The 14,935-nt window shown below is 37.1% G+C and overlaps 2 protein-coding genes across 4 annotated transcripts in view; one reads left to right on the top strand and one right to left on the bottom strand.

The window, feature by feature from the left end:
• Positions 1–485: 485 nt before the first annotated feature.
• Positions 486–8,002, bottom strand: LOC111334153 (zinc transporter 7-B). The gene is made up of 13 exons (XM_022939845.2): positions 7,840–8,002; positions 7,639–7,740; positions 7,423–7,536; positions 6,255–6,342; positions 5,562–5,673; positions 4,941–5,087; positions 3,970–4,023; positions 3,564–3,641; positions 3,128–3,185; positions 2,902–2,992; positions 2,730–2,788; positions 1,890–1,980; positions 486–1,448 (listed from the first exon to the last, which is right to left on the bottom strand). The coding sequence occupies exons 1-13, from the start codon at positions 7,926–7,928 to the stop codon at positions 1,404–1,406; spliced, it is 1,128 nt and encodes a 375-aa protein (XP_022795580.2). The 5' UTR covers positions 7,929–8,002; the 3' UTR covers positions 486–1,403.
• Positions 8,003–8,021: 19 nt separating this feature from the next.
• The window catches only part of LOC111334148 (sulfite oxidase), a 10,061-nt gene continuing 3,147 nt past the window's right edge, over positions 8,022–14,935 (top strand). Inside the window, exons 1-6 of one of the 3 annotated variants that reach the window (XM_022939838.2) lie at positions 8,022–8,117; positions 10,280–10,374; positions 11,149–11,296; positions 11,873–12,202; positions 13,277–13,498; positions 14,852–14,935. The exon at positions 14,852–14,935 is cut by the window's right edge and continues 83 nt beyond it. In XM_022939838.2, coding sequence (XP_022795573.2) covers positions 8,037–8,117; positions 10,280–10,374; positions 11,149–11,296; positions 11,873–12,202; positions 13,277–13,498; positions 14,852–14,935 — 960 coding nt within the window. In that variant the 5' untranslated portion in view covers positions 8,022–8,036. Of the gene's footprint in view, positions 8,118–8,172; positions 9,284–9,524; positions 9,865–10,279; positions 10,375–11,148; positions 11,297–11,872; positions 12,203–13,276; positions 13,499–14,851 lie in introns of those variants that run through there. The other 2 variants (XM_022939839.2, XM_022939840.2) reach the window with 2 other exon arrangements.

Raw genomic sequence — 14,935 nt, 5'->3', positions numbered from 1 at the left:
TAGGGACGAATAAATGGAGGTCCTGTCTCCTGCAGGGTTGGGGGTAGGAGACGTTAATTTCCTACGCACGAGATCACTGTGTGATGGATGTCCTCCACTGGAGTGGGATGGTGGGTACAAAGGGGTTAGGTGTCAATTGGGACGAAAGTCGTGTTCCTTTCTCCTGCCATTCCCGTGGCGAATGAATTAAATTCAAATTTTAAAAATCCGATGTTGCATTGGTTTTATTTTACTCCGCTCTGTGATTGGTCCAGAACACTCACACCATTCTCTCAACCAATCAGATGCAAAACGAAAACTAAGCACGACTTGGTCGCCCGCGTTTTCCCGCCTTAGGCAGTTTGGTTGTTTTACTTTTATTTCTCATTGGTTGCTTTTATTTCTCATTGGTTTTCTCATTGGTCTTACGACACTCAATCGGAAACGCTCTACAACTCCTGGAGGGAGATACGTTGTTGTTAAATGACGCAAAAACAACAAACATAAAACGTTTCAAAGGTTTGCTTTTATTGTCACCAGAATGCGACCGATTTATTTTATTTTCTCCTAGCATGAAGGTCATTAAAATTCGCACGAGTTCGTACTAAAGAAAATGCCAAAGAAACAGGAGAGAGATATTTCTATTTACAAAGTAATTTACGTTTACGATTTCCTTCAAGACATCCAAGCCCATCTAGCCCCCCAGGTCTCTCGTTCTCCATTCAGGCAATAAAACATTTAATCTTCTTTTTTTTTATATTATGGCTTCTCGACAAAATAAAATATATCAAATATTATTAATAATTGTAATAGTAATTTGCCCAGTCAAGCTCTGTCAAGACATTCACGCTGATCCGAAAAGAAGAAAAGAGTGAAAATTTAAGTTGACAGTAAGTTTCCCTTGACGAAAACATTTTCGAATTTACCTCCTGAGAGTCATTTCACATCAAGCTAGTGCTTAGAGTGTTTTTTGTGGTCTTGGAGCAGATTTTCCTTCATTGTCAGATGCTCATCTACAACCTGATTGGTCAAAAACCACTCCCAACATCAAGTCAACCAACCATATGTATAACCAAAACTCAATCACGAATTGTACATGCGGGTTTTCCACACATGGTGTAGATTACATGAGTTCTGATTGGTTGATTGCCTTTTCTAAATTTACTGTGACTGGCTAGGTCGACAATCGACTTAAAAACAGTCTGTTGGTAACCAGAGGATTTTTTACTCCACTGTTTTGTTTTGATCTAAACAAAGAACCGCTCACTGTTTACTAATTTTTTTTTCTTTTTGGCCATGTGATGACTTGTGAACAGAACAAAAGATGTTCGCAATGAACCATAGATATATCTTCACTTTGTGCAAGCTTTAAAATCTGTTCTTAAAAATAACCACAGAAGTTTGAAAAGATGATCTGTCTTGGCTCAATAGGAGTGTTCAATCTGTACATATAGTTGTTTCACTCCAAGCTGTGGACAGAAAAAATTTGAAAGTTATATCAATGATATATCAGCCCCCAAAAGTGACAACAATCTAATTTCTCTTAACAGTACCAGTCTTAAATCAACCATTAAGGAATAGGAAAACAAAGGTAATGATCACCAACTGAAGTTGAATCATGATAGGCCATTTCACAGATGTGTACTTAGTTGCCAAGCCTTTGATTCAGAGTGAGGCTGAAGGTGACCTTGTTGTGATAGAGACCTGTATCTACTTAACATGATAACAAAGTGATTTACATTTGAAAGGCAGCAAGGTTTGTATCATAACAAGGTCAACCCTAGCCTCACTCCCATTCAAAGGCTTGGCAACCAAGCAAACGACTGTAAAATGGACTATTGTATTGAGGGGTGGTTACTGAATAGTGTCTTGTGTGGTGTTTGTAATCATCATCATGAAATGTCCCTCACCTCCATGAAGATGTGATGAGTTTGACTGAGAATTTTATGCGTGTCAGCAGTAGGTGCAACCAGTAAACGTAGACTTCCAATCCAAACGTTACTAAAGGTGAGATTAACAGAACGATATCTATATTATGATCTTCCACAGTCATAATAATCTAAATTAGAATTCCACAGTTACATGAATGCTCAACAATCTCTTACATAGTGACCCCATAACCTTGGTACCTCTGTACCATGTGCAAACTACCCTTATTTTTATAATGTAAAAGTGCTACATGCACAAACAAAACACGAGCAATAGGACTTTTGTGTCTTTAAACTTGACATGGACTTCTTGTTTGATCATGGGACATCCACACATACTGATACAAAATGTGCAAGAGGTACACACAAGAAAAGTTTGAGATAAGTGTCATTCAAATTGTCTTTCTGTGCCCCTCCTGAGGGAGTGTCTGTGGGTGGGGGTCCTTGAGTGCACTAACCCCCCCCTTAATATAACAAAGAAATTAATTAAGACTTGTAAAAATTGCTTAACAACCTACTGCACCCCAAAATTTTAACAGGATATTTACACCTCAAACCTTTGACTCCCAAAGTGACCAAGACAGAATTTCTCCTTACAATATCCTTACAATATCAAGCAAAAAAGTGATGAGAATAAAGAAAAACATGAACAGGGGATTATCAGTCGATCTGATACCAAATTCTCCAAACTAAACACATCAGAATTGTACAGCAAACAGTAAGAAGAATTACTAGGGAGATCCTGGTAGTGAAAGGGTTCAGACCTGGAGAGGCCTGTTTGGGAATCAAATAACACACAATAATGTCAAAATAGGTTCAAACCTGCTAAGTGCCCAGAAATGAGGATCTTGAATGCTAAACACATCATCCATTTGATTCACCTTTACAACAAGAAAATAAACTTTAAAGATCAACTGTGTTTTAAAAGTTCAATTTAAAGGCAAATTTATATGTTGCAGAGAAGGAATTTTTAAAACTTTTTCTTGTCACTCACCCTTTGGTAAGCAATATGGACATTCTTTTCCAAACCGACTGGAATTCTCTGCATTAATATTCCAACAGAATCTTTCAATAGTGGGATTACGCTACAGACACAAAAGAACACTGGTCAAGTTCAAAATACATGTAATTTGTAATTCAGAGGAACTTACATCAGAAGTGGTTTACTTAAGAAGATTCTCCTATACTTTACTTTTTTTGAATTAAAATATAATATTTACCTGAAGAAAATAAGAACTGAAATAAACATGGAACATATGGGATCAGCCAACATCCATCCTATCAAAAAAATAAGGAAAACTTCCTGATTCATGACACATTCATAAAAAATTGTTATCTTTTGTACGGGGATTACAAAGTTTGGCATATTTTCCAACTCTAAGGCACTTTTGCACACACATTTTGTACTTTCAACCATGCTATTTCTTAAACATATCAGGTAGGAGGTGTTATCTTGATCTACCTCCAAATTCTCATAAATAATTCAAAAAGAAATGGGCAGCTAGAGGGTGAGTTAACAATCAGATCAGGGTAGTTAAAGATTTGAGGGAGGATTAGTCAGTCCGACTGCCAAAGTTTTCGCAAACTTTTTGCAACGTAAGCATTTTTTATAAATGATCAGGATACAGTTCACTGTTGGAAATTTTCAAAACTTACCAAACTGGTATATAAGTCCAGCTGATACTATTACACCTACACTGCCTAATGTGTCTGCTAATACATGAAGGAAAACTCCTGTATAAAAAAAAACAACAACAAAACACAATTGATGAAAAAGTATAAAGGGGACAACTTTCAAAAGAAACTATGATGCAGTGTTGGTGGAAGGTATTACAAGATAATTTGGTTTTATCAACAGAGTAAATGTAAATTGGCCAGCCTAAAGAGTTTCAACTCTCTCTTGTACTTGTGATAAAGAGCAACACAAACTGTTGTTTTCAACATTTCATACCTAGTTTTTCAAGTTCTGGGGTAGAATATTAGGGTGAACTTAACTATTTTCATTGAGTTGTTTCTTGCATTTTTCATTATTTATCATGTTTGAGCATTTTCTTCCTCTTACCTTCCATTATTTTACTTTGGATAACTTCCACTTTTTCTTCCTTGTCTGAACAACCTGGATGTATTCAAAGGTTGAGGACAAGAGAAGTTCATTAACACTAATCATTTCTTTATAATAAGTAACTCTTACTAACTGAGTTTGAGGTCTGTACTGTATGTAAGTTATGTACATACTTGCAGTGCACTCATGGGAAAGGAGGAAAGACTCAAATGAAACAAGACACATCTCGAGAGAAACAAGACATGTCTTGAAAGAAAGGAGACATGTCTCCATGGTAATGAGACTCATCTCTTGAGAAAGTGATAACTTACTCTTGAACGGTACTGTACTAAGTTTTTTTTTCACTAGCCCAGGCACCCTCATTTCAAGTGGAAAAAACACAAGGTTCCATATAACTTCAGTGAGGACTGAGAAAATGAGGCTAGTATATAATAATATTTGTTATATCTCTGGGTTCAAACAGAGGGAAAGATGTTAATTCAAACAAACTTTTGAATTTAGCAGCCTGTTCAGTGAAATATGGGCTGCTAAATAGATCAATCATAGTATTAGTACTAAATGAGAGATACCAATATAATAATTATTATTAAAAACTAGATCATTGGATAATGCAATTCAAGACTTTTTATTGGCTTAGCCATTATGGTATATCAGCCAATATACATAATCTACAAATATGGTAAGCGTACGTGTCAGCTTAAAATTAAAAGGGAGCTAAAAATTTAATAAAATTTAATAATTTAATTTAACGTTTTTAATAAAACAATTATTCCACTCGCGCTTGTTGGATATGAGATGATTATAGCCAACTCGGCGCTACACGCCTCGTTGGCTATCTATCATCTCATATCCAACGCGCGCTCGTGGAATAATTGTTAATTATAGTATAAAAAAGATTATAATGTAACTGTTTGTTCTTTATAATTTCAAACAGTTTTTGTAGCTATAATGTGTTTTAGAGCCTTTGGTACCTGAATCATGTGAATGGTTATGTCCACCATTCATGTGGGAGTGTCCATGTGAATGACCATGGGTATGTCCATGATCGTGACTGTGCCCGTGTCCATGGCCACCACCGTGTGAATGTCCATGGCCACCGCCATGTGAATGTCCATGCCCTAAGAAAGTGAAAAAAAAAACATATATATGTAGAGAAACTAAGATGTTTTTCGTCTTGTCACAAATATGGGACAAAGAAAAAAATTCTGAGTCTCCATAAGGAATCAAATCTTAGGCCTTCAGATTTTGCATTTTGATGCTCTACCACTGAGTCTCAGAGTCTCTATAGTGAGCAGGGTCCATTAAGAAGTTTATATGTGACATGTATTCTGTATGTATTTAACAATTACTCACCAAAGGCAAGGTGAATATCGTCTAATAATCTTTCAGACGAAATCGAGGGGATTATTCGACAATATTCACCAAACCAGAGGCGAACAATTGTTTTAGTAATTTATTTTAACATTATTTTAATTTCATTTTAACATTTTATTTAAACCGCTTATATAGTGTCATATAAGAAACTGCTCGACCAATCAGATTGCTGGAAACTCTTTGCTCAGCTCTGAAATTATACTAAAGATCATTATTACCTGCTGCACCTCCATGATGAAAGACAAAAATTCCAACAAGATTGACAAAAAATCCTAGAACTGACACAACAAACAGCCGCTCATGTTTAACCTCTGGAGGGTGAAGAGCTCTCTAAGGGTAAGAAAAATTATAAAACATTAAAAATTATCAAACCAATGCATTTTTATATTAAGTGGTTTGTAGCTGCATATTAGTCTAAACTTATCCTTCTCAGATAGTAAAGTCATGTTAAGTGTTTAAAAGGAGATTTAAGGGCTGTTGAAATACATCATTATCATTACATCATTATTAAGTTAATCCTTTATCCCTTAAGAGTGACTTACACCTCATTTTTCCTTCCTATACAAGGCTGTGCTCTAAGAAAAATAAAAGGGAGCCCATTGCTCTGAAACTTTGAATCCAGGGTGCCCAGCATATGCTTTTTATGTAAAAAACTAAGATTCCTGAGTCACCTAAGAGCAAAAGTAAGGCACCAGGGACCACCAGGTGCTGCTAGACTACAGTCCTGCTATATCACACTTGAATCAAACTTGAAGGTCAAAAGAAGATATTAAACAATCACCAAGAAAAGCAGCTCTTGAATGTTACCCAAAAGAATTAATTCTCCTTATCAGTACTATAGGAAAAGTCTAAGGAACAGTGTAGATAATATACACATTGATTTGAGGGTAGAAAGGGTTCAAAGTACTTACCTCTACAGCTTCAGATAAAATGAAGAAAGCAATAAACACCAGAAATAATCCATTCACAAAACCAGCCAGAACCTCAGCTCGTCCATACCTGAATCGCACAAGAATTAAAATAACAATTCTATCACTTTTGAAAAGGGAAAAGTGAAGTGTGTGGCACAGCTTGTGATTTTCTCCTTTAATGACTGATGACAACTATTTACTGCTCACCCCTGCCCCACCCTACCTCCCCCCCTTGCCCTGACCCTTCCCCTTCACCCCTCATTCTCTTAATTGACTGTTAACCAAGTACTTTCCCTACATTGTATAATACCAAGACTACATATGTTCAGCTACATCCTGTGCAACAAAATACTCTATCAAGAACACCTCTGAAGGGGTATAGAAAAAAATACAGCAACATGCATCGTCCTCAAGGCAACTCACAAAATATACAGTAACAGTAGTAAGAGGGGGGGGAGAGAGAGAGAGAGAGAGAGGCAGTTGGCAATGCAATTTCTGATCCTCTGAATGGCTTCATCAGTACTACTACCCGCTTAACTTATCAAAAAAAAGTATATGAATCTTACTGTAAGAAGAAAGCAATAATTCCAAATTAATACAATTGTGTTAATCAGAGCTTGGATGAAACCAAACAAAGATGAAAAAGAATAAAGATAGAATTAATTGTATTTTTTACTGTAATTCATTTAGTCAGTAACCTTAGTAACAGAAAATATAATTTATGGTCTACAAAAACTCTTTGCTACTAAGCAACACCTCTGATTTTCAGATGTATGTCAAAAGTACTGTGCAATGTAAGATTGCACTGCAAGCACTGTTAGTAATGTATCATACCCTATGAGCAGTTAAAGTTGATTTTATTTGAGTAAACCATAACTGAAATATAGAATCTTCCCCCTTATGCTTCTCAATCCTTTTTGGTCCTTTCTCTCCTTTTTTCCCCAATGTCATGAGTTTCTGGCCCAGTCATAAATAGATTACCACACTGTACATTTTGCCTCACTATTAATTACTAGAAAAAAATATTCACCCACAAGACGACTGCTTCGGTATAAATATTTGTAAAATAATAAAGTAAAACAAACTGGAATTTTATATTGTTTAACCATTATAAATAACAATTATAGGATTTGAATTAAAAGTACTTTGACAAATTAAAGCTACTTACCCATAGGAAAATCTTTCGTTTTTTCCCCACTTCGCGATCACCGATGCTATGAGCCCTGCCAAGAGCGCAGTGCAATCGAAGAACATGTGAAATGAATCTGAGATCAGACCAAGACTAAAAGAAAGACAAATATTCATTGTAAACTTCAATGAACATATCTATATTTCTGAATAAAATTCTACTCTACACCAGACAGATACTCAGGAGATCGCTCACCTATTCGTCCATATGCCATAGGTCAACTCCACAAACGCAAATGATAAGTTAAGAAGAAGGAAGAAGAATAGATTTCTCGAGCCCTCGCTTGAGAGTATGGCCCTAAATAAATACATCACATAAAAAAGTTAACACGATGAACACATGGTCATCGATTTCAGTGCAATCGACGACAACAAAAGCCCTTTCAGATCTTCGTACTTTATCCATTCGAACAAACGCGATTTAAGCTTCACTCCGGGTTTGAATTCATCACTTTTGAAGCTGTCTTTACTGGTTAATGGAAGCATGCCGATATTAAAATTCGTACTGTGGATTGCATCTAATCACAACACTGCCGGCTTCAAAGATTACGTGGCATTCACATAAGCTCACTTCCTGTCATCTCCCGGTTACTGATGGGATACATGTTTCACCATGTTGCGTTACCATCGTGCGTTACAAATGTAGTTTTACCTTGGTTTTGGTTCTTTGCTCGGGTAAGTGTCTGACCAATTTTTCACCCACGTTTTGTTTCTTTTTGTTTTTCAAAAGTACCTATAGTTTTCTAGGACACTTTGATCATCAACTAAGACAGAGGTTTATAATTTCATTGATTCCTTATGAATCAGTGTACAGAAAATTAAATTTGAACGTGAGCCAAAATAGAACGTAATGACGTGTATCGCAGTTCCAATCTTTTCATACGCCCCAACTAGAAAGGTCAATCGTTTTCATTTTATGTACATCCTACGGAACAGAAGATAAACGCAATTTATGCCACGTGACTCACTACCTGTTAGTGTTTTCCTGGCGGCTGAAAAGGATTCGATCGAACTCTTCTTAACACTCGTGCTAATTGAAAACTGTGCATTTCAAAGAGAGCCTTTAGAGGGAATGTTGTTTGGTTTGTTTACTATTTATTGTGATTGACGAGTATTAATGAAATAAATTTCACTAGCCTTCGTACATTTTAATCAACCATTTTTAACCAAATGGCCAAGTGAAGCATTGTGGGTATTTTCGAATTACAGTGGGTACGAGAAGTGAATATTACGGTCTTTTCGTCCAGAAGTCTTTTCGTCCAAGTCTTTTCGTACAAAAGTATTTTCACCTAAGTCTGTTCGTTTACTTGTTAAGTCTTTTATCGAAGCAAATAAATAACTTTTAGAAGGCTATATAAAGAACTTGTTGTGAGCCGCCGTTATTTAGGTATGTCGGACTCGTAGTGATGTTATACTTCGTTGCCTTTTACGCTCAATTGACGCTTAACAACAAGCCTAATATTCCCATTTCTTTCGCGTGAAATAAGTAAACGGCAAGCAAGTCTTTATTTTTGCTACTATTTAATAAAATATATTACGTTACAACTTCATTCATTCTGTGTATTAAATTCATGACGTTGAATTCGTAAAACGAAGATTGGTGAATCAAAAGGGCAACGGCTCGCACTGATAAGTTCTTTATATAGCCTTATCTATGATATAATATAATACAATATAATAGTTATTTATTTGCTTCGAGAAAAGACTTAACAAGTAAACGAACAGACTTAGGTGAAAATACTTTAGGACGAAAAGACTCTTGGACGAAAAGAGCGGACACCCGAGAAGCTTGCATGAATATTTTTGTACTTTGTCGACTATCTTCTATGTGAGATTACCATGTAAGAGAAATCAAGTTAATTCTAACTCACATTTTCCAGAATCACTTTATTTATAGCTGCTCTTAGCCCAAATTGCTCATCTTCAGTAGAGACAGTCATGTAACCAACCAAATATTTGTTGAAATCAATAAAACAAAACGAAGGGCTAGGACAAAACACTGACCCCCCTCACTGACCCCCTCTTAAATTTACTGGAAATCATGAATTGAAGCTAATGATAACAACCTAACAGTACAAAATTACGATATAATAATACACTCACCTCTTAAATTCCAAAATGGCGGAAGGTGGTCGATCTGCTTAATACCACGAGTCTGCAATAGTGCAAACTCGTTTTACCACAATTGTTAGTTCTCCTATGCTCATAAACGAGTGGTGAATGGGAACTGTGTTCCACCAAAAAGAAGATTAAACAAAAAGAAATGAAACCTCTATCTGAAAACCGGAAAGGTCCAAAAGTTCCAAAGGAAAGGTCCAAAAGTTGTCAGCTCCAGGTACCGCCATCCATTCACCACTCACATGTGTTGACAGGTTTGTCTGGTACATAGTACTGTTTGTTTATCAATTTTGGAATTTAAGAGGTGAGTGCATTATTATATCTTAATTTTGTATCGTTAGGTTGTTATCATTAGCTTTAATTCATGATTTCCAGTGAATTTAAGAGGGGGTCAGTAAGGGGGGGTCAGTTGACCCGGGGTCAGTGTTTTGTCCTAGCCCCAAAACGAAGACGCTGGTCAACACCATTGCTTAGACTAAATCCTTAAATAACTAACCCCCAAGGTTGACTAGCATCTAAATTCTCATTACAGTATCACCCCTGAATCACACATTAAGGTTGTGAGAATAAAGAAAATGAGCAGCAATTACAATAGCTCGTGATGTTGATACAAATTCTCCTTGCCAACACCTTACAACATGTATAGAGAACAGTATGAAGAATATCCATACTGATATTAGGGTGTCAAGGGTTAAGTCAATAAATTTCTTCTATTGTAGCCAGTGAAGACTTCAATGGCCATGGCACTTTTCCTACGAAGGTCGACATCATGTAGTCGTTTGGGAGAGATATTTCTATGTCCTAGACTTTCCAGGTAAAGTTTATTTTTTAAATCAAATAGTTATAACTTTGTTGCCTTCCTCCTGTTTGTGATTGCTACACTGCTTGCACATGCAGGACATTTTTTATTCTCACAGAGCCCCTCCACACCGAGAAGTATGAAAATAGAGAGTTTAAGACTGCATGTGGCTACTGATATAGCACAATTTTTATCACATAGAAAAGAGCTAGAGATTGTGTGCTGATGTTAGAAAGTAGTGTACTAGAAGATTTTTCTCAAATACAGAACAGAAAAATCTGCTGCATCCCACTTGTTTATAAGTACCCTGTTCCACAAGAGAAAGATGATTCAAGAATATAGTGACTAATTAACATTCAACAAATAATAAATTAAATGGCTGTTGGCAAAGTGTGAAGGAAACATGAATAAATAAATAATAAATAATAATAAATAATAATAAATTAAATGGCTGTTGGCCAAGTGTGAAGGAAACGTGAATAAATGCCTGGTTGGGTCATTGTATTGTGTGTTCTCAGGTAAAAAACACTCAGTTTTGAAATACCTCTCTTTATCCAGGAGTACAAATGGATTATGGAAAATTGTCAGGGAAGCCTGGTGAAATGCCGTAGGGGGGGAGGGGAGGAGTAATGGACTGACATCTCATTCAGGAGGGAGTAATAATATTCCTAGTGGCTTCATGTTAAGGAAACCAGGATAAGCTTTGGCTGAATGGGTCACTAGACTCTTTCCTGAATTTTTTAAAGGAAACATACCCTGACTTACAATATTTTTATCTCTTATATTCAGGGGTTGGTTGAAAAAAAATGTAACACAACCCAAGAGAAAGACAAGTAGTTTACACACAGGAAACCTGACAAGATCTTCATACTATTCCACCATTGGTGCCTTAGTGGGGACTTTGACTGGAGTTGGACTTATTCTCAATAAACAGAAGGTGTATAGACTATAATGATTGGTTCAATAATAGTCAATAACATGATTATTATCATAAAAATAATTGTTATACTAGTAAATTAAATGTTAATTATTAAAGCACTGGGAGATATAGTGAAGGATTTTCATTAGAAGCTTGCTTGTAGTGGCAACAGACTAGCTTTTGGACCATTTTGGACTGGTTGCTGTGTGGATTGTGATAAAAATAAATATTTTTTAATTGATTGTATCATTAGTGTCTGGCTTAAAAAAAATTCTCAAATATACTTGCGATGCTGGAAGGCACATCTCAGAGAGTTCAAATTTCATAATTTTCCAGGTGGGCATGTCCCAAGATCTTCCTAGAAAGGGTTGCTTTGCAACATGCCATACCTGTTACTCAAGCATAATTCAATTCAATTCAGCTAATTACTCAGTTTCGATCAAACAATTTCTACATTTTCTAATTACAACTTTGCAGTAGCCTTGTGGTCAGCACTGGGCATAAGACAAAGAGATGGGGTTGTCATACTTCACAGAGATGTTTTATTTTATGACTTGGTAATTCTTACATTTCTCTTTATGTGTGTTTTAACAGATTTCTCAAGCTAAAGAAGCAACAAAGTCCAGAGATAAATCATCACAAGAAAAAGATCCTGTTTATTCTGTGGAAGAGGTATCCCAACACAATAACCATGAAAAAGGAATCTGGGTGACCTATAAAGGGAATGTGTATGATATTACAGACTTTGTGGCTAACCACCCTGGTGGACCTCAAAAGATCATCTTAGCAGCCGGTGGAGCTCTAGAACCATTCTGGGCACTTTATGCTGTGCACGATAATGAACATGTGTTGGAGCTTTTGGCGGAATATCGTATTGGTTCTCTGTCCAAAGATGAAAGCTCTATTGAAGCTTCAGATATCAAAGTATGTAGACAGTATGTGATAGGATCTATTGATCATGCAGTGCTTTCAATAAGATTTGAAATAGGTGGCTACCTTGGTACAACACCTGCTGGAGAGCAACTTGATTCCGACTTAGCATGATGACTGCAACTTGAGCTCGGTGAAATATACCTGGTGACTCACAACAGAATACCCGCCAGAGCTCCGGTGGCTCCTAGGTCTTATTGAAAGCACTGTCATGATGTGAACTTGAATTTAAGTTTTTCTCATTGCCCTGTTCCCACCAATCACGTAGCTCCGTTTTCTGCCTTCAAAAGCACACACAACCCACGGTTCCTCTATTCGCTGCGACGAAGGGCTAACACTCGAAATGTCAGCTTTTGTAATCGTTACAGTGGCCAATTTACCATTTCAACTTTGTTGATATATCCAAATTATATTGAATTTAAGTCAGCCCATGTCAAAGAAGCTTCATACTTTTTTCCAGTGTATTGAGTAATATGGTATTGAGATTAGGCCATCTTCACTCCTGCTGGAGATCATAAGAGGTTGCCCATGGATCTCCACCAGACCCTGTTTTTGGCTGAATATTGTATTAGCCCTTTAATTCCCAGAAGTGATTAACAAGTAACTTCTCCCTTTATGTTATTAATACTTTATCCAGCCAACAGGTAGTGAGAATACTCTAACTTATCAGGTAGAAGTTTTTACCTTGATTGAACAACAAATTCTTGTAAAAAATTTGCAAGGAGATGAGTAGTAACCAGAGGGGATATTTAGCAATCAGATTGTGGGAGTTAGGGTGTAAAATCCAAAATTCAGAGTTAAAGGGAGCACTTCACCAAGTGGGTGAAAGAAGATTTTACATTTTTTTTTTCACTTCCCAACTTCCTGTAATGGGTCAGTCTTGACGGTTGCTAATATGAAAAGTAAAAAACAAGGAATTTCACTTTGTTAAAGAAGTGTACTCCATAGCTTATTCTCCAGACACTTGTGCTTTGTTCTGTGGTTCAAAGCTGAATTTTTCAATTATTGCAACTGGCCTATTTATATGTAGATGTATATTACTGATAGCTACAACACTGCGTATTTTAGGATCCATATGTAAATGATCCACCCCGCCATCCAGCCTTAAAGGTCAACACTAAAAAACCTTTCAATGCCGAGCCACCCATGCAGCTCTTGTCAGACAGTCTTATTACTCCAAACGAGATATTTTTCATTCGCAATCATCTTCCGGTTCCAGACATTGATGAAAGCAAGTATGAGCTAGAGATTACTGGTGAAGGAATCAAGCCTGTGACACTCTCTCTTGAGGTAATTTACAGATTAAGTCAGCAATCAGTTTCCACAACATGACTTAAAGCATCAAACTAACAAGAAAATGAAGGAGTGCCTTAAATACTTTAGATGCAGTGTCAATTTCTCCCGGTGTTTGACATGGCAAAATAGAATAATTTGTTAACGGGATCCAATGTTCTGTGGGAAGTCACCAAGGGAATTTTTCCATGCGTATCGACTTGTCTCCTTTGCAGCTGTTCTTTGGGATGTCACATGACACTCATCTCAAGAGTATTGTGTAACGTCTCATAGGACAGCTGTGAAGGAAACTTACATGACCAGGACCCTTCACTTGATGAGGACTTGTTGTCAGGTTTTTTAAACTTCTCATTAGAGCCAGGCCCTCACCTTGTGGACTTAAGTGGGAAACTGGCAACAGAAAATAGATGGGGTCTGGAAAGGAGTGAGTCCCCCACAGTCTATCCTTAGCTTGTACCACTTTTTTCTTGGGTGGAAAGACTGAGTATGTGGAAAAGGCTTAGAAACCATCTGTTACTGTCACTGACAACTGCTCTTTCCATGCCGTACAATCAACTGCCCTGGTGACAAAGAAACAAGTAGAGGGGGATGTAGAGGTCTGACCCTCCCCTGTTATTGTCAACATTGCAATGCCAAGAAAATGCTTTTGTAGGAATTTTACCCCCCCTCCCTGAGACCTCCCTCCCCTCCCCTCCCCCACATCCTCTCTTTACATGGAAATCCCATGTTACAATGTTTTCACCCTTGGATTGAAAAGATTTCTTCTCAGCCCTTTACACGCTAACATCAGTATCCATATCCTCCATTCTCGTCTCTAAACATTTCTTGTGGCACTGATAAGGAGAAGTTGTTTTACGATCAAAGCTTCTTAGGTTGGCGATCATTTCCTATATTCTCATGATCTCAGTGAATGATTCAGCTGTATTGCTGTAAGGAGAAATTAGATGCTGGTCACTCCTAGGGTTTAAAGGCGTTCAAGTAATTCTGCAGGCTCGTTTTTTTCCAATCTACCAAAACAGGACAGAGCTGAATAATGAAATGCTACGTCAGCGCGTTGCGGTCAACAACGCGGGCTCAAGTGTCCTAGGTCGAGGAACTCTGTTTTCGTCGAAGGCATTTTCTTATTTCCAGAGGTTTTAAGGGGAGAATTAATTTTTGAAAATTTTCAGGGTGTGTACCAAGTTTTTGGAGGTTGTTCTGTAAAAGAAAAGCGGCAAGGAAAACGACTCCTCGAAGCAACAGAATAGGAAATCATTCATGCGAACGACTCAAAATCCGTGTTTCCGCGGCAAAATCTAGCGCATGCGTGTACGTTATTCAGCTCTGTCTCTAAACAGTGTTTTTTTTTAGGACCTGAAGACCAAGTTTCCAAAGCGAAGCGTAACTGCAACAATGCAGTGCGCGGGGAACAGACGAAGCGAAATGAATCGGATT

The sequence above is a fragment of the Stylophora pistillata genome, chromosome 11 (genome assembly GCF_964205215.1).
Source record: "Stylophora pistillata chromosome 11, jaStyPist1.2, whole genome shotgun sequence".
Classification (NCBI taxonomy): domain Eukaryota; kingdom Metazoa; phylum Cnidaria; class Anthozoa; order Scleractinia; family Pocilloporidae; genus Stylophora; species Stylophora pistillata.
Note: the sequence above shows the minus strand (reverse complement) of the source record. Positions and strands in the feature narration are given on the sequence as shown.

Excerpts from the sequence above, each read along its gene's own strand:
- LOC111334153 (XM_022939845.2), bottom strand. The coding sequence starts at position 7,928 with ATGCTTCCATTAACCAGTAAAGACAGCTTCAAAAGTGATGAATTCAAA. Across the intron at positions 6,343-7,422 it reads AACGAAAGATTTTCCTATGG|GTATGGACGAGCTGAGGTTC; the intron begins GTAAGTAGCTTT and ends TGTGCGATTCAG. Across the intron at positions 1,449-1,889 it reads CTCATCACATCTTCATGGAG|CTTGGAGTGAAACAACTATA; the intron begins GTGAGGGACATT and ends TTCTGTCCACAG.